Source organism: Pelodiscus sinensis, chromosome 23, assembly GCF_049634645.1.
Source record: "Pelodiscus sinensis isolate JC-2024 chromosome 23, ASM4963464v1, whole genome shotgun sequence".
NCBI classification, from domain to species: Eukaryota; Metazoa; Chordata; order Testudines; family Trionychidae; genus Pelodiscus; species Pelodiscus sinensis.
Genome location: NC_134733.1, coordinates 22,078,052 through 22,100,110, shown reverse-complemented (window position 1 = coordinate 22,100,110; position 22,059 = coordinate 22,078,052). Strand labels below are relative to the sequence as shown.

The 22,059-nt window shown below is 47.6% G+C and overlaps 1 protein-coding gene and 1 long non-coding RNA gene across 3 annotated transcripts; one reads left to right on the top strand and one right to left on the bottom strand.

The window, feature by feature from the left end:
• Positions 1-5,047: 5,047 nt before the first annotated feature.
• On the bottom strand, positions 5,048-15,744 carry LOC112546071 (uncharacterized). Of its 2 annotated transcripts, none has more exons than XR_003089699.2 (4): positions 15,607-15,744; positions 14,888-15,034; positions 10,690-10,798; positions 5,048-8,511 (listed from the first exon to the last, which is right to left on the bottom strand). It is a non-coding gene; the product is annotated as an uncharacterized LOC112546071 (long non-coding RNA). The 2 variants fall into 2 exon arrangements; XR_003089700.2 differs by having other exon boundaries at positions 10,690-10,756.
• A 56-nt stretch (positions 15,745-15,800) lies between these two features.
• C23H1orf174 (chromosome 23 C1orf174 homolog) lies at positions 15,801-21,527 on the top strand. Its single transcript, XM_075906616.1, has 4 exons — positions 15,801-15,940; positions 17,065-17,178; positions 19,635-20,132; positions 21,017-21,527. Exons 1-4 carry the CDS (start codon positions 15,926-15,928, stop codon positions 21,116-21,118), a joined length of 729 nt encoding a protein of 242 aa, XP_075762731.1. The 5' UTR covers positions 15,801-15,925; the 3' UTR covers positions 21,119-21,527.
• Positions 21,528-22,059: the final 532 nt, after the last annotated feature.

Below are 22,059 nucleotides of genomic sequence, written 5' to 3'. Positions count from 1 at the left end.
GGACCGCCTAGAATTAGTCTCAACAAGAAGCTGTGGAACCGGCATACTGAGTGAGGTAAGGCAGTCCCAGGGGTGGCAGGTGTAACAAGGTGCCTTCCCACACGGCCAGCCTGGTGCTACCCAGACTCCACCCCCAGAACCCTACTGGAGGTGTACTGGGGGGGAGTGTTGCTGCCCCCCGAGCACCAGTCCTTCCAGTGTTCCGGAGTCTGACAGACTGGGGACGCACGCCACCCTACTTCCCCGGGGTACTCTGGGTTGGGGGAGGGGCTTGGCTCCTATGGGGGCGGGGCCTGGGCAGAAGGGTCGGGGCTGGGCAGGGCCCGGTACTTGCCTCCCCTGGCCCTACCTTCACCTACCGCCCATAGGCACTACTCTCTTTGGCTACGTCTGCACTGTGCTGGTTTTGCATCTTTTTTCAGGAGGAACGGCTCTTGCGCAAGAGATGGGGTTGCCGTGTAGATGGCTCCTTTTTGCGCAAAAGCCTCTTGCGCAAAAAGCGGCCGCTCATTAATTATGCAAATGAGGCTCGGTGATATTCCATGCTTCGCCTCATTTCCATATTTCTTGTGCAAAACCAGCGCAGTGTACACATAGCCTTTCTGTCTTCCAATTTATACACTAAAGTCTATTTTTATGTGTCCTGGGTCCCTGACTTTCAAGGATGTCTAAGAACTAGAGATGGGCTTGCGCCACCATGTATAGAGCTGGAATCAAACCCGAACGGGGCGTCCGGAAAGCCTGAGGTATGTGAGACAATGACTCACACGCAGCAATCTATCTGGAGCCCCTCTCCACGACATCCCCTCCCCTCATAAGGGGTAACCTTCCTAGCAGCAGACCTTTGAACCTTCGGTGTTGTGTGGACCTTCGAAACCTGTCACTGAATGAGGCATCTGGTGCTCACAGATGGAGTCACAGGGCTGCAGCCTAACCCCCTGAGAATGATTAGCCTAGATGAGTGGAAACAGAGAATAATTACAGGAGCTGGTCCAGTGAGTGAGTGGCAGAAGTGTCGTTCCAGTGAACTCATGCTCTTACAACAGGGCAGGCGCTGTCTCTGGAGAGGAAGCACCTCACATCGAGGAGACGAAGAAGCCACAAGACAAGGAGAAAAGGGAAGACATTCCCGAGAAGAAAACCTCTCTGAAAAAGCCACGGGCCAATGGTGGCATGAGTGCAGCTTGTTAGTCAGAGCCAACAGCAGCTGGAGCCAGCAGCTGGGAGAAGAAGAAGGCCTGAAATCTCTCAGAACAAAGTGCCCTCGTGCAGTGGGTTTTCTCAGGCCTTAAGCCAATTCCCGCAGACTCCTGCTGAAGCGGCAACGTGTGGAGAAGCTTTCTGAACAAGGGAAAGGTTGAGAGCAAGCGATACCATGGAGCACGGGAAGGTTCCAAACTGTTCGGTGTATCCCACAGGCTGACAGAGCGGTAAGGATGCCCCGCGGCAATGAGTCAGTACAGAAAGCCAGGTACTTAAGGAGAAGTCTAGGAACGGTGGCGGTGAGGAGCTTTCTTTCCACGGGGAACCACCACGGCTTGGGGATTAGATTACTCGGAGGCCCAGTGGGTGCAAGAAGCCCAGCAATGAGGGAGCAAACCCAGATCTAACCTGGGAGCTAGCAGAGTCAAAGGGGACGTTCGAAGACATGAAAGAGAAGGAGACAGTGGGCCTGTCCCAAGGGCGGGGCGTAGCAGAGACAGATGGGTAAGTGCAAAACTGGGTGGGCCTTGACGCGAATGATGCTTGATTCAGTCTCTTTCTGCAGCCTCTTTTCACTGCTCGGCGGCACAAAGGAGGCAAACCTTTCTGAGCAAGCTCTTGCACATGGGCCGTAGGTTCAGCAATGACCGTGTGTGGAGTCTGGAATGACGTCAAAGTCTAAAGCACAATGCACATGCAGGACCGTCCTTGAGGGTGAGGGCTTGGGGCCACCTCCCCCCTTGCCTCAGGCTCCGCCTCTGCCCCACCCCCACTCCACCCTTCTCCAAGCTCTGCCCCTGTTCTACCCCACCCCTCCCCATTGCACCCCTTCCCTAAGGCCCCCCCTCCCGAGCGACGCGACCTGAGGGATTACTGGAGGGCCTGGCGTGGGGCAGCAGCACACTCACCGCGATTGCAGGAGCCACAGGAAGTGGGGTGGCCCAGCAGCCTGCCCTGACCTGCCACCCTCTCCCAGCCAATCGCTCCACTCCCCTCAGCCCGTGTCACTTTGCTTCCCACCACCACGGTGAAGTGGAGTGACCCTGCTGGGAGATGGCGGCTGCTGCATCACTCTGCTTCCCACAGCTCCCACCGCTGCGGTGAGTGCAGGGGGAGCTGACCTCTGCTGCCACCCCTCGACAAATGCCCCGGTAATCGCCCGAGCCACCCTGGGCCCCGCGGGCTACCATCAATAGAGGGCTCACAGGGGTACTTCACCAGTGGGGGAATCTCCCATCCAAAGGATGGTTGGGGTGGCCGCTGCGGGCGTCCTAAAGCGTGGGGCCCGGAGCAGCCGCCCCGAACCATCCTATGGATGGTACAGCTCTGGGTGCATGTTCATGAGTAGATTGGGCAGATGCTGCTATCGCTACCAAACCCTCGGTGAGTGTCTTGGCAGCTATGGCAATGCTAAGACGCTTTCCTCTTGCGGCTCACCGGCGATTATCCCTGTCCTCGTGTGACGGACCGGGCACAGTCTGGACACCGCTGAGGACATACGCTCAGGGCGAATTGCTCCTTACCGCCCCAGACTGGAGACCTTTCCTAAACAGGCCACACACCAGTCACACCGAGCTTCAGCTGCCAATCCGGCCAGCAGGAAGCCTCACGAGCAAAACCCATCAGACACCCCAGCTCTCCCTGCACCACTATCAGCCTCGGGCCTGCACACAGGTGACGGGTTATAGGATCCAATCTCACCTATGCCAAACGGGTCCTCTTGGTCCCAAAGAACCAGCCACAGAGCCCCGGTCAGTTTCCACTTTGGATCTTACCCACAAGAGCACGCTGGGCCAGTCCTTTCGAATCTAAAATCGAACGGTTTATTCATCAAAGAAGGAAAAGGTGGAGAGTGAGGTGGTTAAGGAGAATACATGACATGCACCAGTCCCCAAGTTCTGGATGCAGGCTCTCAGCAGAGCTGTCATAAGCTGCTACCTTAAAAGTCTCTGATGTACATCCTATGTCAGGACGGGTTGACAATCCTTCCCGGCTCTGTCCCTCGCATCTGGGATCAGTAGCAGAATTGAAGACAAGATGGAGTCAGCCTCATGGCACTTTATATCCATTCCTGGTACCTTCCAAGCTGGAGCAGGTCACGTGGCCCAGTGACCTGTCCCTGTGTCCCCTGCCAGCAGCCATAAGATACTGTCTGGTTTGCAGGTTTCCAGACGCATTCCTCAGGTGTGTATTGGCACCTTGAGAGCCATGGTCCTTGGGGCTCTGCTAATTAGCATAGTCCTTGACTGAACCATCCTTCTTTACAACAGGCAGCCCAGGCCCACTGCTCTGTCTCAGGCAAAGAACATTCCCAATACCAGCCCAGAGCACATATTCCTAACTCCACATACAAACATCACACAAGTACATGTGTAGCATACATAGAATCAGTAGGACATAAGCTTTCATTTGACACGTCACATGGCCCACTTTGTACAGACTATGGGGCAAACACCTCCCCCCCCCCCCCCGTGGGTGCAGCCATGATCTGGTTGCTCCCCTTAAAATCCAATAACGTGACACCCCGTCCCAGGCTTTGAGCACTGTCTGTCACCAGGCCAATCTCTTTGATGCAGCCGCATGGTTCTACTGTCCCAAAGTGTAGGTAGGCTGTTCTGGAGGCTGGCCTTATAGCACTTTCTGGGGTGGTCTTAGTTCTAAGGTCCTGGTATCAATGCTCCATTGAGAATTGTTCTGGGGAGACCCTCCCAGTGCAGCTGGGCTTTTATCAGCCTGGCCTCAGTGCCTGTAACATTTGGAGAACCTCTAGGTGGGTAATTTTGTTTTGCCAGCAGATCTCCATAATGGCATGGAGCAGGCCTCCACTTGCTTGATATACCATTTATATGGACCTGGGCGTAGGTGTCAAGTGGTCACTCTGTGTGGGAACAAGTCACCTGCTGAGCTGTGTGAAATCTTGCTTATGTGCCCAGAGGTGTTGGACCAGGTGCATTTTTACACATCTTTCTAAACTAATGGGGAGGAAGAGCAGGCCTTTAGTCGCCACTCCAAAGATCACTCTTCTGGCATTTGATTTAACAGGTCTAGTTATGACCCGCTAAATGGAACGCTGAGGGCCAATCCAACTGGCACCTGTACTCCTCAGCGCTAAACTCGGCTTAAGATGAGCCGATTCCAACTACGAGTTTATATAAGTGGAGCTGCATACCTTATGCAGAGCTGCCAGGTCTAGTGTAGACCTGGCCTAAATAAAAACAAAGAAATAATAAGAAAAGAATTTCTGCCTCGAAATGTGGACTTTGAAGCATTCCCTAAGTTTAGTCTTGCAGGAGAGAGGGCACGCCTACACAGCAAGGCTAAACTCAAAATAAGCTATGCAACTTGAGCTATGCTAATTGCGTAGTTCAAGTCGAAATAGCTTATTTCGATTTTTGGCGTTGTCTACACAGCAGTTATTTCAAGATAGAGCATTCTTCCCTGGACTTCCCTTACTCCTCCTACAAAAAGGGTTACAGGACTCGGAGTAAGCAGTCCTCCAGCTCGACGTTATTTCGACGTTACATCAAAATAACTGCTTGGCTATGTCTACACTGGCATGATTTTCCGAAAATGCTTTTAACGGAAAAGTTTTCCGTTAAAAGCATTTTCGGAAAAATCAAGTCTAGATTGGCGGGATGCTTTTCCGCAAAAGCACTTTTTGTGGAAAAGCGTCCGTGGCCAATCTAGACGCGGTTTTCCGCAAAAAAGCCCCACTCGCCATTTTCGCGGTCGGGGCTTTTTTGCGGAAAACAGTACTATGCTGTTTACACTGGCCCTCTTGCGCAAAAGTATTTTGGAAAAAGACTTTTGCCCGAACGGGAGCAGAATAGTATTTCCGGAAAAGCACTGATGATTTTACATGAGATCGTCAGTGCTTTTCCAGAAATTCAAGCGGCCAGTGTAGACAGCTGGCAAGTTATTCCGGAAAATCAGATGATTTTGCAGAAAAACTTGCCCGTCTAGACACAGCCCTTGTGTGTAGATGCAGACTATGTTATTTTAGAATAAGATCAGTTATTCCGAAATAACGCTGCTGTGTAGGCATAGCATAGGAAGGAAAGTTACCAAAATGTGGATTGCACAGCTAAAATTCAGGAGTGGTGGGGACCCCACACCCGACTGCTAACGTGTACCTCCCCCGCAAATGGAAACAGCCACAGTGGACTGAAGGAAACAGGAGTGAAACTGTTTGATGCCAAGTGCCAGGCTGGGAATAGCAGACTGTCGGGGCTATTGAATCAAATAACAGATCTGGCGCTGTGAATCCCCCTGAGATCCCCAGCAAGGGGCTCGGGCTTGGAACGGAGCGCTCTGGCCACCCGCAAGTGAGCTAAATGGCTTGGCACAGTAGGTAAGTCCCTTCCCTGGTAATCAGCGCAGTGCCAGGGAACAGCTGCTTCTCACCCAGGAATTTGTTTTTAATCTTACATGCTCCTTCCCTGTTGGTCTCCAGGGTGCCGAGAGGGAGTCTGCAAACGGAGACATGAAAAATCCTCATTTTCTCCAGCTTTGCTGGGGCTTTGGGGCTCTGACAAGCCTGGGAGTCAAGAGATGTGCTGCTTGCTCCCTCTCCTTTTCCACCCCCATCCCTGGAACATCTCCTCCCTACCCCCGCAGAGGAACAGCTAGGGTCTCGGACCCCTAGGGCCACACGGCAGGAAGTTGCCCTTCCTGCTGGCTTCCTTTTCTGTGGCATCAATTTCCTATCTAATACTGACCCCAAGTGTTTGGGATCTGGGAGATTTAAACAGAATCTGAGAGCTTGCAACACAGTTCTCATCGTTTGACCTGGTCTGCCTTTACCACACCCCGGAGAGAGAGGCACCAAGGAAGAAGGACACACAGACAAACAGCTGACAAGTCATCTGCCCCAAAGGACTAAAAACAAGTCGCTGCTGCTGCAAATTAATCCTGGCCTGGGGGGAAAGTAACTTAATTTTCTTAGAGGTGCGGTCCCCTCACAACCAGCCCCCACGTGGGGTGGGGGGGGAGTATTAGGGTGGGGGAGTTGTGATATGACAGCACCTATAAGACATGTGTGGGGTGGAGGGCTCTCTAGTCACCAGCCGCTTGACACCTCCCCCCCCGCGCAGGCTCTCCATCCACTGGTCCTGCTCCACACTGGGGTCCCGGCTGCCACCAGCCCTGCACAATCAGGGATTTCCTGCTGCCGCCCTGCGCGCCAGAGTCCTAACTGCCAGCCTCCACTTTGGGGGGCAGGAGGAGGAGAAGACCCCACCCCCAGCCACTTTCTCACCGGTGCACCATATCTGGGCGCACTGATTTATTTTCACCTGATCCTGGTTCACCCTGGTCCTCCCCTTGAGAAGGGTCCTCTGCCCTTCTTTTCATGTGCAAGGCTATTTCTGCCTGCCTCTGTCACTTCCACTCCACGCATCTGATGAAGTGGGTCTTTACCCATGAAAGCTTGGGCCCAAATAAATCTGTTAGCCTTTAAGGTGCCACAGGACTCCACATTGTTTTTGCTGGGGACAGAGTCAAGGGATTTGACTTCACTTGGCAACTCCTCCACAGCATTTTCAGTGTAAACTAGGGCAGGCCATTTAACCTGTCTGTGCCTCAGTTTCCCTTCCTCTATACTACAAAAGGAGAGCATGCGGGCTTTCAGATATATTCACTAATGCTTGTGTGGCACTCAGGCACTCCAGTCAGGGGACAATATAAGTAACTACAGTAGACTTCCAATAATCCAGAACCTATGGGATTTAGGTGGTGCCAGATTATCAAATATGACAGACTATCAGGAGGTACTATAAGCTGGTTATATATATATTGTATATATTATATATTGTATATAAAGTGTTCTTAACCCTTTTTATTATACATACTGTATACAGTATACTGTAATGTTTTAGGTTTTTTAAGCCTTTTTTACCCTTTTTGCTCAATTCAGCTGCTGCCGCTATTACCTTGTGAGTCATTTTTTGCCGAAGCTCACTCACTAGGCTCTTTCCATTTTGATGCCGGACTATCAGGAGTGCCGGACTATTGGAATTTTACTGTAGAAGGATGGAATCATTCAGGTAATGTCAGAGCTTCATCCATCTCAGGCAACCGAAAGTGGCTGAAAAGTGAGTGTTGTCTTGGTGCACTTAGCCATAGTGAAACCAACTGCTAAATGGTGAATAATTTGCAGCGATGCGAACAAAAATGTGCTAGATTCGTATGCTGTGACTTTGGGACCTTTAAGAGTTCGGCTATGGAGTAACATTCGCTGTCATTAATGGGTGGGAATTGCAGGCACCTTGGAATGTTTCAGGAGCCCATAGAGTCTATTTCATTGAAAGTGAGGTGAAATTACGAGAAGACTCCCCACGCGTGGGAATAGCAGGTCTAATGGATGAACTCGGCTTGCATGGCAACCATCATCTTGACTGAAGCTATAACTTGAACCAGCAAACTCCAGCGCTGAAAGCAAAAGTCACGACAGCTTGAACTAAAGATTAACTCAAGCAGCTGGGACTGTTACTAACTGACACTTTTCCGAATCGGGCACAGAAAGGGATGGGAGGCTCACTGTGGGCAAAAGCATCATGCTGATTAGTCGACAGTTCCCTAGTCTTCATGCTCTCACGTTCTTGGTACCCCCCAAATGTTCTTAACAAAGAGGAGCTTGGACACCTTTGCTCAAGATCCTTACTCTCCGATTCAGGAAAGCATCACCAAGTACTTCTGATCGATAATTACTTGGCTTCGGTGGGAGAAACCTTTCAACCGTTAATAGCCATTTCGTTTACAGGCTAAATTCATTCCTTTGACGGCTGTCCCTAATGTTCAGCCAAATGAGCCCAGAAACTTATTAATAAAATAGAGACACTGATGAGTGTGGCAGGCAAAGAGAAATGTGCTACAACAGACTAATTTACACATTCAGTTTCACAGCTTGTACCTAGCTTCACGTTTGATTCCAAACACCCCTTGACTTAAAGGCAAGACAGCTCCCAAATCAGCACTTTTTTCTCTTTTTTTCCTGCCTGCCCAAAGGTTTAAAAAAAAAGACACTTTTTAATATCATTGAAAATCCATCCTCTTTTATGCAGAGTTGTGTGCAATTTCTCAAGTCACTTGTCCCCTGAAGAAGTCTGGACGGGTCTCAAAGGGGATCGCCATTCCAGCTCCCTTTCTATGATGCACTCTCTGTGTCATGCTGCAAATGTCTGTTCTGCAGGGTATTAAGGTTACTTCAGAAAAGCTCACGGATCTTCAGCTACAAGAATGCAGAACTGCCATGAATTCTTTGCTTTGCTTTTCACTGCAGATAACCACTGTGACGGGACATTCCATATTCTGCATGGGAATATGGTTATGCATGTGACATAACTGGAATATATTTAATGTGACATAGCTCATGTAAGGTATCAGGAAAGGCAGTAATGTACTGAACATGATTATCCCATTGCATGTATCACACCTGTATTTGAAGTTAGAAATAGGAAGTATAAACTTGTGTCATTAATGTAGTCGTGCTAAGTGAGAGCCATCCACATTAAGGGAGCCTGCCTCAGACCCATTTTGAGTCTTCCTTGTACTGCAGGCATGCTATATCGAAATAAGCTATTTCTGAGCATTTCTTCCGGAATAGCTTCTTTTGAAATATGCATGCAGTGTAGATGTACCCTAAGGAACTAAAGGACATTAGGATGCTTTTGGAGGAGGATACAAATTACATTTTGGCTACAGAACAAAACGCAGAAGGACTCCAGAAACAGGCCACGAAATCACAGAACAACATAGCAGAGATGTCTCTGAACCACAGTTTAACCCTGAAAACTTTATGCTTCTGAGAAACACATTTCATTTAAATTTTCTTATAGGTAAAATATTACGCTGTTGGTGTCTTTTGTTTCTAAGTCATACATTGTTTTTCACTCTTTTAAGGCCAAGAGGTGTGGACGAGAGCCATTCCCTGAGCGACGGGGACTTTGAGAAGGAAGGTGGATAACAACATCAAACCACTGATTAGTGTTTGTATGGTTTTGAAATCTGCAAATGTATGAAAATTTCGCTGTGAAGAAACCAGCTCTGAGGACATTCATCTGTTTACTTGTCACTCAGAGGTGTAGCGAAGGGTGTGCAGGGGGGACAATTGCCCCCAGGTGCCACACTAGGGGGGCCCTGGGCCGGGGTGAGAGCGTGCGCACGCTGTGCAGGCTCACCTGGCATGAGCGGCGAGTTCTATGGCCGTCTCCCCTGGCTGTGGGCTGTCCCTGCCATGCGCAGCATTCAGTCGGCTCCCCCTTGCCTGTGCACGCTGCGCACGGCAGGGATAGTCCGGGGGGGAGGGATGGCCATAGAACTCGCTGCCCATGCCAGCGTTCAGTCGGCTCCCCCTTGCCTGCACACGCTGCGCAGCATTTGCAGGTGACCGGGAAGATGCCCGGGCGTGACATGACGTCACAGCCTGGGACTTTAAAAGTGTTCGGTGCCGCGTGGTGCCGGCCTAGCTTCCAATTCAGAGTCCAGGGACTTTTGGGGCCCGAGTGCAGACTCCGGTCCCGCAAGTGGAAGGCAGAAGGTACAGCAGGGCAGAGCAGGGGGAAAACTAGGGGGAAGCGGTGGGAGAGTAAGGGGCTTGTGTGGAGGGGGGAAGGGAGAGGAAGGGACTTGTGTGGAGGTGGAGGGGAGAGGGAAGATACAAATGACAATGAGGAAAAGGGCAGGAGGGGAGGTGTCAGTGGGAGGGGGGACAGGGTAATGCTGGGAGAGATGAGATGAGGAGAGAAGAGAAGAGGAGAGGAGAGGGGAAGGGCATTGGAGGCTAGAGGGGGAGGTGCTGGGAGAAGGCTTGAAAGAAGGGGTGGGTATGAGAAAGGTGAGGGTGGGATGAGGTTTACCGGGGCTGCCGACAAAGAGCTTTGATGTCGGCAGGGGAGCGTTCAGACTAGCGCGCTAAGTGGACAAACAGCTGATCAGCTGTTTGTCGGCTCAGTGCGGCAGCCATGTAAATTTAAATGAAGCCGCGATCATTTAAATCGCGGCTTCATTTGACTTTGCCAAAACAACAAATCTACATGTCGACGGAGTCATGTAGTTTAGACGTACCCCTATAGGACATTTAGGGGTAAATTAGAGCTAAATGCCAGCTCAGAACACTGCAAGCCAGGACTGGTGGGTTTTTTACAGGACCTAAAGGAAACCGGACGCATGGCAAGCAGACATCTGGCTAACTAAAATTATGCCAGACCACAGATGTTGCTGGATCAGAGAGTGCCAGATTAGAGAGGTTCAACCTGTATTCTTGATCCATTAAAACAAGAAAAAGCAGATGTGTAATTTAGTATGAATCCAGAACTCACTGAAGTCAATGGGGAGTCCTTGCATAGACTTAAGTGGACTTTGGATAGGGCTCCAACTGTTACCCAGCACATGTGCTCTGGGCATGGAAACATAGTCAGTTACAAACCACAGATACCAATAATTACTCAAAATGATAAAATAATTATTATTTTTTAAATAACTACATACTTCAATGTAGGTGTTGCATTCCTTGCTTCACATCAATTCATCTCATATTATTGGTGTCACTGGAATCCTCAAAGTTAAACAGATTTGAGTTACTAACATACTTTGTTCCCTGTGGGGTGCAAAAATGAACTCAGGCAAATCTGAATAAGTCCCTAATGGCACATATTATAAATCAAACAACAGTTACAGAAAGGAGGTGCTGTGGGAAGGGAAAAGGATCTGTAATGTTTGTAACTGATGGAGCGAGAAGGCAAAATTTGTGTTTTTCGAAACATCAGCCCACTGGGGAGCAACATAAAGCAAGATTCTTCATTTTTATAAAAAGGTGATTTTAACATAGTCCTGTCTCTGGGCAAAATTCTCCACTCCCAGCTGCACTGCCAGCCTCCAATGAATTTTTATTCATAATTAGCATCAATTGCTGTTCCACATACAAAATGTGCAGTAGAGACTAGGGATGTAAAATCCTGTTTAATTGCCACTTTTAAAAAACGAGTAGTCCTGTGGCTCCTTAGAGACTAACAAATATATATAGGTAGTATCATGAGCTTTCATGGGCACAACCCACTTCTTCAGATGAAATGATCTTGAGACATTTCATCTGAAGAAGTGGGTTTTGCTCACAAAACTCATGATACTATCTATACATATTTGTTAGTCTCTAAGGCTATGTCTAGACTACATCCCTCTTTCGAAAGAGGGATGTAAATTAGACAGATCAAAATTGCAAATGAAGCTGGGATTTGAATTTCCCATGCTTCATTTGCATAATGGCGGCCACGTGTACTTTCGAAAAAGGGCTTTTTGAAAATGAAATCGCCATCTAGACGCGGTTCTTTCGGGAAAAAAACCCTTTTTCAAAAGATCCTGTAAACCTCATTTTCTGAGGAGTACAGGATCTTTTGGAAAAGGGGGGGATACGAAAAAACCGCATCTAGTCGGCGGTTTCACTTTCGAAAAGCTCTTTTTTGAAAGAACATGTGGCCGCCATTATGCAAATGAAGTGCAGGAAATTCAATCCCAACTTCATTTGCAATTTCGATATGTCTAATTTACATCCCTCTTTCGAAAGAGGGAGGTAGTCTGGACATGACCTAAGATGCCACAGGACAACTCTTTTTTTAAAAAAAATTGTTTTTAAAGTTACAGACTAACACAGCTACCCCTCTGAGACCCATTTAATTGGTTAACCTGTTAAACATGAAGTTTAACCAGTTAACCAATTAAGGGTGCTCCAGCTCAGCTGGGATGAAGCACCCATTCAGTCCCTCTCCCATCCCCCTCACCTCCCGCCACAGGCAGGGGCTGCTCCAGCCTGGCCTGAGCAACCCCTGCCTATAGGGGAGGGGGGTGCCGCTCCAGCCCTGCTGCAGACAGGGGCTGCTCCGGAAGCCCAGGGCAACCTCTGCCTGTGACACACGGGGCCCACCAGGAACAGGGCTGCTCCAGCCCTCACCAGTTAACGGAACTCATAAGCATCATCCATTAAGGGTGACGATTACTGGTTAACCAGTTAACCTTTCACATCCCTTCTAGGAACCCAGAAGACAGAGAAGAAATCTGCCCTTTTACTATTATATCCCCTTTAAATCTCTTGTTACGCCTTAAATCATCTCCCAAAATATAATTGTTTTGTTTGTCTGCAAACTTTTGATCCTCCTTGCTTTCAGAAAGGGGATTCTATGTAAAGCATTAGCCATAATATTGAAATGTCAGGTATTCAAACAACATGTATGCCCCCCAGGACATATAAGTTTAATTTAAAATCATGGCATTTTTCTAAAACAATAAAGGTTGGGTTCTTTTTGCTTTCTGTGCTCTGAGCTTATTTAGGGGTCACATTTTCAAGCTTGTCTCCACAACCTTGAAACCTATGGATTGGCTAAATGGACTGTAAAATGGATAGAAAGCTGGCTAGACTGTCGGGTCTAGTGGGTAGTGATCAATGGCTCAATGTCAGGTTGGCGGTCAGTTTCTAATGGAGTGCCCCAAGGATCGGTTCTAGGACCGGTTTTGTTCAATATCTTTATTAATGACCTGGATGAGGGGATGGATTGCATCCTCAGCAAGTTTGCAGATGACACTAAGGTAGGGGGAGAGGTAGATATGCTGGAAGGCAGGAATAGGGTGACCTGGACAGATTAGAGGATTGGGCCACAAGAAATCTGATGAGGTTCAACAAGAACAAGTGTAGAGTCCTGCACTTGGGACAGAAGAATCCCAAGCATTGTTACAGGCTGGGGACTGAATGGCTAAGTAGCAGTTCTACAGAAGAGGACTTGGGAATTACAGTGGACGAGAAGCTGGATATGAGTCAACTGTGTGCCCTTGTAGCCAAGGCTAATGGCATATTAGCTTGCATTAAGAGGAGCATTTCCAGCAGATCCAGAGAAGTGATTCTTCCCCTTTATTCAGCTCTGGTGAGGCCACATCTGGAGTATTGTGTCCAGTTCTGGGCCCCCAAGTACAGGAAGGATGTGGACGCATTGGAGAGGGTCCAGCGGAGAGTGACCAAAATGATTAGGGGGCTGGAGCACATGACCTATGAGGAGAGACTGAGGAAGTTGGGTTTGTTCAGTCTGCAGAAGCGAAGAGTGAGGGGGGATTTGAGAGCAGCCCTCAACTTCCTGAAGGGAGGTTCCAAAGAGCCTAGAGAAAGGCTGTTCTCAATAGTGATGGATGGCAGAACAAGGAGCAATGGTCTCAAGTTACAGTGGGAGACATCTAGGTTGGATATTAGGAAAAATTATTTCACTAGGAGGGTGGTGAAGCACTGGAATGGGTTACCTAGGGAAGTGGTGGAATCTCCATCCCTAGAGGTTTTTAAGTCTTGGCTTGACAAAGCCCTGGCTAGGTTGATTTATTTGGGATTGGTCCTGCCTTGGGCAGGGGGCTGGTCTTGATGACCTCCTGAGGTCTCTTCCAGCTCTATGAATCTATGGGTATGTCTACACTGTCACCCTAGTTCAAACTAGGGTGGCTAATGTAGGCATTCGAGCTTGCAAATGTAGGCACGGACTAGGTAGTTCGAAGTAAAGCAATGAGGAGTAATGGTAGTTCGAATTAGGAGCTTTAATTCGAACTACCTAGTCCGTACCGCGTGTAGCCGCGGGCAGGGAGTTCAAACTACGGGGCATTTAAAAATGGCAGCGCCCAGGAACATGAAAATAAAGCCCAGGATATTTAAATCCCAGGCTTCATTTGAAAGCCTACATTAGCCAGGCTTCATTTGCAAGTCTACATTTAAATCCTAGGCTTCATTTGAATGCCTGCATTAGCCACCCTAGTTCGAATACCCTTAGATTCTAACCACAAGGAACTAGACATTTACTATACTTTAAATTAAAGCTGTGATTCCCACAAACTGCCATAACTCCAAGAACTGTTGCTTTGTGAGCAGTACCCATCCTTTCAGAACTCCCACAAGATGGCAACATTGAGGAAGGTATCAAATATCTTCTCAAACAGCCAAATCATTATCTATGAAATCTCATTATTTTTAAGCCAATCTCATGATTTTTTTTTTTTGAGTAGGTGAGGCTGCCTCATGATTTCGTAAAGCTTGTAATTGGCAATAGTGACCTCTCTGGGCATGATCTCTCCTCCCAGCCATGGAAACAGTTGTGGAGAATTCCTCCATGAGCGTGCACATAATTAGGCTTGGAGAAAACAAGATTTTTATGGATAAGCATCAGCAATGTTCCCTGTAATCTTTTCCATCCATGTGCAGAATAAATTGTATGTGCCCTGAGGCATGTGCGAACATGCACCACTACTAGAAACAAAAAACTTAGCTCTGGATGTTCTGCTAATCAGCGGGCAGCCCTTGACTCTCTCCTGAGTGGCCGCACAAGCTCACAGATTACAGGGAACACTGATCCCTCAGTAAACATTGATTTCACCATAATAGAAAAGGATGAAAAAAATTTCCAACGATAATGAAAATGTACAGCTAGGGAAAGGAAGGAAATTGCTTCTTGAGAACTTAGTTGGAGTGTGATTTGTGGCTATTTACTTTGCAAAGTTTGACATGTGGTGTGTTGACAATGGCTGTCTAAGGCTATAAAGCAGCAATAGTCTACCTAGGCTAGTGAGCGAGCTGCATGAGTGGCCGTCTTTCATCTCAGTGGGCCACAAGATTGTGGTAACCAAGACGGTCTCCCAGGATAGGGTACTTTTGCTCACTGTGCTTGCACACCTTCAATTTGCAGCATGTGTTGACTAAACCGTAGCACCGCTGTGATGGGACGCAGAGGGAGCACAGCTCTCCAGTCAAGTGTGTCCAGTCAGCCCGCACTTCCCTTCACAGTGCCCGTTCTTTACTGCGTGGCACTTTAGTAGCCAGCTGTATGAAAAAAATAGGTGGACAGAAAGCAGTGGCATGTGACAACTCTGCTCGTGGGCCACGGTGAACCAAACGCTTTGTGGGCCACGCAGAGCCCGGTGGGCTGCTTATAGCCCCATGGGCCACAGGCTGCCCACTTAGCTCCCTGCATCTCAGCTTCCACTGTTAGTGACCGGTCTGTGGCCAGCCATGTGCAAATGCGCGTAACCCAGTCAACGTGCCCAGCGGCTCAGGCAGCAGCGCTGGGGCGGGCGGCTCCCGGGGAGCCGGTGGGCGCTGGGAGCAGCTTTGCAGCCGGCACAGGTACCAGGAGCCTGCCAGGGACCCTGAAGGTTAAGGGCTGTTACCCTGCCACATCCCCCTCTCTGCACCCCAATGTCCCACCCCGACACTGCAGGCCCCTTAGCACCTGCGAGCGGCACCCACCCTGGGGCTAAGAGCCCTCGGCCCCCACGTGCTCGGGGCGGTGCCCCGCACAAAGATGGCGCTGACGGTTGGCCCGCCCCTCGTGCGTGCCCCGCACAAAGATGACGCCCGCTCCCTGCGTGTCTGGTCCTCGGCCCGCTCCTTACGTTCTGAGCGCCCCGCACAAAGATGGCGCCCGCTCCCTGCATGTCTGGCCTCGGCCCGCTCCTTACGTGCTGAGCGCCCCGCACAAAGATGGCGCCCGCTCCCTGCGTGTCTGGCCCCGGCCCGCTCCTTACGTTCTGAGCGCCCCGCACAACGATGGCGCCCGCTCCTTAAGTTCTGAGCGCCCCGCACAAAAATGGCGGCCGCTGCGTGAGGGGCGGTGCGGGCGCGGGGAATGCGGTGACGAGCAGCGGCCGGGGCAGGGAAGGCAGCGGGAGCGGGAGCGGGGCTCGCCCAGAGCCGCCCCTTCCTCGGCGTCCGATGAGGACCCGAAAGGTGAGGAAGGGCCGAGCTGCCTTGGGGCTGCCCGGTCAGAGCTCCCCCCCCCCCCCCCAGCGCCACACGGACCCTCACAATCCCCCCCAGCTCCCCCAACCGTCTACCCCGCACGGAGCCCCTCCCCCAGCCCTGCGCGCGCGGAGACCCCGCCCCCCGCAGCGCCTCCAAACGGCCGCCCCTGCAGAGCGCCCCCTGCGCCTCCCCCCGCCCAGCTACCCCCGCGCCCCCCACAGCTACAGCCCCCGCCACCCCAAAGATCCACCCACCCGGGCGCCTCCAGCCAGCCCCCCGCGCCACCGCCTCAGCTGCCCCCCGCGCCCACACAGCTCCCCCGACCAGCCTCCCCCGAATCACACCCACAGATCTCTTGCAACCAGCATCACCCCTGCACCCCACAGCGCGCCAGCCTCCTCCCCAAGATCCCCAATACCCCCAGCCAGCTACCCCTTTGCACAACAGAGACCCCTAGTCCTCTGCAAAGCGACCCCCCCAGAGCTCTTCCAACCAGCTACCCTCCTCATGTTACAGGAAGCCCCAGTCCCTCCCCCAAATGCCCCAAACAGAGCTCCCCCAACCGGTTCCCCCCCTTTGTGCCACTCGGGACCCCAGCCCTCCCCCCAGTGCCCCTTCCTCCATAGAGCTCCCCTAACCAGTATCCCACCCCATGCCACACAGAGTTCCTCCTCTGCATCACACAGAGCCCCAGCCTCCCCCAAAGAGGGCCCTCTCCACTCCCACCCAGAGCCCGGTGTGCTCTTTGCCCCCACAGACTGCCCTAACAAGAGCCTTCCCAGAGTCCCCCAGGGTGCGATCTTTGCGCACTGGTGGGGTTCTGTGGCCTTTTTCGCTGCCTGAGACTGGCTTCCTACCCGTGTGTCCTGCAAGTCTTAACCATTTGCAAGTCCCAGTCCAGTGGTGAGGAGTTTGAACCTCCTGCTGCCCCTTACATACATGGAGAGTGGGTTCTACCCTGCAGTTCTGGAGAGCTCTGTCATGGCCGTTTGGATGCCTACCATGATATTTTCTGAGATTTCTTGTTGCTGGAAGAGATGCTTCTCCTGCTGAAGGTGTCACAAAACCCCCACTTCCTCTTCTGGATTGTAAAATTGCATTTGGTTTAGCTTGCAGATGGAGTGCCAACTTCAGCACGCCAGAAGGGTGGAAACCATGCAGCCACCCAATTTTCATCTCCTCAAGAGGTTGATCTTTGCAAATCTACAAAAACAGTGTGTCTGGTAGGAAAAACATGTGACTTTTGCTGCCTGAGTTGTTTGAAGAACATTACTTACATTCATTTTGCAATGAGCTGTTAACTTTGGAATATTATTTAGGGGATGTTTTGACTTTTAGTAAGGCCATCAAAATAATATGTTGAGCAAAATGTTTTTATTATATTATTACAGAGGCAAAGTAATATTTTTAATTGGACCAATTTCTGTTAGTGAGAGAGACTAGCTTTTGAGTCACACAGAGCTCTTCTTTCAGGTCTGTTAAAGGTTCTAGATGTTACCGCTAAATGTTAAGGGACCATTCGGCAGAAGTGATCACCTCGCTCACCTTGTCTTGGTAATATCCTGGGACTGACATGGTTACAACTAAATGTTACTTAGTGTACACATAGGCTGTGTCTAGACTGGCCACTTTTTCCGGAAAAGCACTGACGATCTCATGTAAGATTGTCAGTGCTTTTGCGGAAATACTATGCCGCTCCCGTTCGGGCAAAAGTCTTTTTCCGAAAAACTTTTGCGCAAAAGGGCCAGTGTAGACAGCAAAGATTTGTTTTCCACAAAAAAGCCCCGAGCGCAAAAATGGTGATCGGGGCTTCTTTGCGGAAAAGCGTCCAATCTAGACGTGCTTCTCTGAAAATACTTTTAACGGAAAACTTTTCTGTTAAAAGCATTTCCAGAGAATCATGCCAGTGTAGACGTAGCCATAGTTATGCCGAGAGCAAGGATAGATGGACATAAACTTGCTTAACAGACATGCCTTGTATTAGAAATTAATATTCTATATGTCGATATATTAAACATTCATCACTGTGATTGTTCATGTATCTGCTTGTTAATATGGATGTCTCAGGAATTAGAGGTACTGCCGATCAGATATAGCTACATTTAATTCCTCAAGTTACTTCAGGGTATGGCAGAGGTGTGCAGTTTTTTTTGAACATGCAAGCAGTAATACCTAACTGCAAAAAATGCAGTGGCACCTTTTTCTTTTCACTCTAAAAACCAGGTTTTTGCATATTATGTTTATACTGCAGTTGAACTGTCTACGTTTTTATCATCATAAAACCTTGGAAATGGTTCTAAGGAAAATAGCATACTATAGTGCAACACACTGGAAGTGAGATCCTGACTTCCTGTTGGTTACTGTACTGGCTAAAAAAATTATGGGGAAAAAACCTCTAGTAATGTGCAGTTGTATCTTGCAGTTTATAGTGGTAACTTATTTTTCCTCACTTACAGTATTGTGGTTTATAATGGCAATAATGAATAGTTAGGGCATTTTCTGGTCAGTTAATGACTGGTGAGGTTAATGACTCCATTCCTTCAGCAAGTCACTAATTGCTAGGAAATAATGTGTCCTCCCCAGCAATCATTATTACTTTAATGTATGTGCAATGTGGCCTACTTATGGCTGCTGTGGGAACCACAGTTTTTTCTGAGGTTTAAAATCTGTTTAAACAATGCAGAAAGGGTTTGTTTTGTTTTTTACATCTAACTATAAACAGTTACAAAATGAGCATCAGTGTGATAGATTTAGCTTGAGAATTTGTTAAAGAATACCTTTTCAGACTCACTATATTTGTATTTTATTATATGGCCATGCAAAAAACACAATTGAGGGAACAAGTTTATACACTGTGGAGTCAGTTTTCTGGATTTGTTCACAGCATAAAGGGCAATGTGTTTATGTACTGTTTTGTGAACTCCTATATAATCGTCATCTCATAAAATAAGGTGTATAAAGTTCGTTCTGTTATGGTAACTGTAAATAACATTGTCAAAACAATCTGATGATTGGTAATTATTCACTTGGTATGTTAGTTCTGTGTTTTCCATGGGAAGATGATTCCAAATGGTGATGAAATGTTTGTAATTTTCTGAAATGTAATTGTCAAATTTTAAACACACTGTTAATCATAAAATCAGTTTTCCTTAGAGGTATAGCTTTGGATCAAATTGCAGCCTCCTAGAGAACACCCAGGTTACGTCTACATTGCGCTTTCTTGTGCAAGAACAAATGCAAATGAGGAGTGGCAATAAATATTGCTGTGCCTCATTTGCATATTTAATGAGCCACCATTTGCGCAAAGGGCTTTTGCACAAGGAGCAATCTACTCCTTCTTGTGCAAAAGCTCCCTCCTGTGCAAGAGCAGTTCTGCCTGAAAATAAGCAGCAGAACAGCTCTTGCGCAAGAGGGGATTTTTGGACAAGGAGCAGTGTAGAGTGCTCCTTCTTGCACAAAAGCCCCTTGCGCAAAAATGGCTGCTCATTAAGTATGCAAAGGAGATGAGGCAATATTCATTGCCGTGCCTTATTTGCATATGTTCTTGCTCAAGAGAGCGCAATGTAGACATAACCCCAGCGCTCACTTCATTAAGCTGATCACCTTCATATCAAACTTGTCACTAACATCTAGTGAAATTTGTTCAAAATAGACCTTGAATTTTCTTTCTTTGTGATAGGCTTCTTCACACAAAGCAGCTGACAGACGCCCTTCAAAGAGGCTCAGATGTGAAAAAAATAGTCTAGTGAAACTGGACTTACAAGAGCTTGTATCTGGAAATGGAAATATTCCCCTACTGAAAGAACCAACAGAAACTTCTGATGAGGCTCAACATTTGGGAGACTCAGTTGACCCCAATATGAAGCCTTTATACAGTAAAAGCAAAAGTGCTCCAAAAAATGAAGAGATACAGGGGGATGATGATGTTGTTTCCATAAAGCCATCTGCACTGAAGGGAAATAGCTGCCAACCAAAAAAAGAGGAAGGTGAAACTTTCCTGCAAAACCATATCCCAAATGTGGAAGAGGAGAGCAGCTGTGGAACTGCATTTTCAGATGAAGCTGGGCTAGAGACCCTGGAAAAACCAATACAATTGGATAATAGTGCCTTCTTAGACGAGGACAGTAACCAGCCAATGCCGGTGGACCGATTCTTTGGTAACATTGAGTTCATGCAGGTAAGAATAAAACTCTGAAGTGTATTTTGTTGTTAATTCTGCTCTTATGAACTCCTGTCTAGCCTTTAAGTCTGTATGTCCAAAGAGTGTTAAAGTAAATTTGACCAATATTGACACACTATTAGAGAAACGTCTTGATCTATTGGATAGAGCTGGTTGAAAATCTTTCAACTGAACAATTTGCTGGGATTTTTTTTAAAGCCGTTTCATCTAAAATGGCATTTTTCAGGAACTGTTGATTTTGAGAGGAAAATGTCTAAATGTTTTTTTGAGCTTTATCATTTTGTTTTGATAAGGTGAAACTTCATTTCAATATCAAGGTTTTTACTTTTTTAAGTATAAGATGATCATATTTCATATTCTAATATAACACCCAAACATTTTGACCTCAGTAAAACAGTGTTTCAGTGGTTCTGATTGGTATTTTTAAGATATTTCTACTACATCAGCTCTACTAATGGATTGAGTGGATTTTGAGTTCTATTCTCAGATCCACCACTGACACATTGTAGTCTTGAACTCCATATACTCTTTTTTTTTCCCACAGCTGTTTAATAATGAATAATACTTAACCATCACACAGGGGCAATGTGGGGATTTTTTGGTGGAGCACTTTTCCCAATACTTTTTTCCCAAGTATTTAAAAAAAAAAAAAAAAAGGCAGATATGTTTTGCTCTGAGCATGAGTTCATGTAAGTAGTTTGAGTAGATTCACCTCAGATTGCTTCTGCTTTTACTTAAGACCTATGTGAATACTGTCAGCTATAGGAGGGTATATGTTAAGCATATACCAGCTGTATAAAGTTATGTGAAATATCTGTATGAGATGGGTGTTTTGGTTGCTACAACAGCTGGCTTTTGTTAATATCTCCTCTTTCCTAAAGGATCTCCCAGCAGCTGCACTCACGTGCACTGCAATGAGCAGGCGAGAACTTAGAAAGCTGCACTTCATTGCAAAGGAGGATGACGACGATGATGCACTTTAAGCACAGAATGCAAAAAAGATGAAACCTTAAATTGTCTATTTTTCTAAGTCTGTTAAAATAATTAGTGATCCTGTTACACTTACCCATCCTACCCGTTATATTTCATTGGCATGACATCTTTCTACAAATGCCTTTCCTAGAGAGAGACTTTCTATGGGAATCCTAGACAAAATGCAAAACCACAAAGTTGAATGTGTAAGTGGGCAAGTGCCTTTACTAGAGACTGGAAGTATGAAGTCTGCAGGATTTAGAAGCCATATCTACTGATTTACCAGTTTAACAGACTTAAAAGACTTGTGACTAAGCAATTGTACTTTATCTCCTTTTGTTGTGAAGAGGACCGGCAAACAGAGCATTATGTAAATCTGAGCTCATACAACACAGGTCGCAGTGAGCTAACAGTGATCTTCTTAAAAAGAAAATCTTCAAATCAAAATGTGACTAACTCATTTGTATTATTATTGTATGATGTTCTTCATAGGTGCCTGGTAAGTAAGCTTCTGGTACCCAGTACCTAAGAGGGAGTCCATCCTGTATTCCTTATGTTTAGTGTTATACTATTTGTTTACTTCTGAATCTAATCAATTTAACTTACAAACCATTACATTGCAGTTCTGTTGGGAAAACCGACTCTATGCAAATGTCATTGTGGGTTTGTTTTTGTTTCTAGATGACCAGATATGCTTATTTTACAAACGAATATGAGAGCTTTACTCTGTCCATTCAACAAACTCCACCTGTTACCCGAGAGACAAGCTGGGCTTTCATTCCTTCACATGTATTACCCGCTGTAAAAATACTGCAGGATAAATATTTCCCTCATTCATACCTATGGAACCTTACTCTTTTTCTTCAGTTGGTGTACACAGCTATTACTGATGGAAGCTCAGTAAACAATTGTGTTAATGCTCAAGAAAGAATAAAAACTAATCTCTGAGCTT

Bases quoted from the DNA above. Each gene is read 5' to 3' on its own strand.
- C23H1orf174 (XM_075906616.1), top strand. The intron at 17,179-19,634 runs GTAGGAAAAACA...TCTTTGTGATAG, and splicing joins CTACAAAAACAGTGTGTCTG to GCTTCTTCACACAAAGCAGC. The intron at 20,133-21,016 runs GTAAGAATAAAA...TCTTTCCTAAAG, and splicing joins GTAACATTGAGTTCATGCAG to GATCTCCCAGCAGCTGCACT.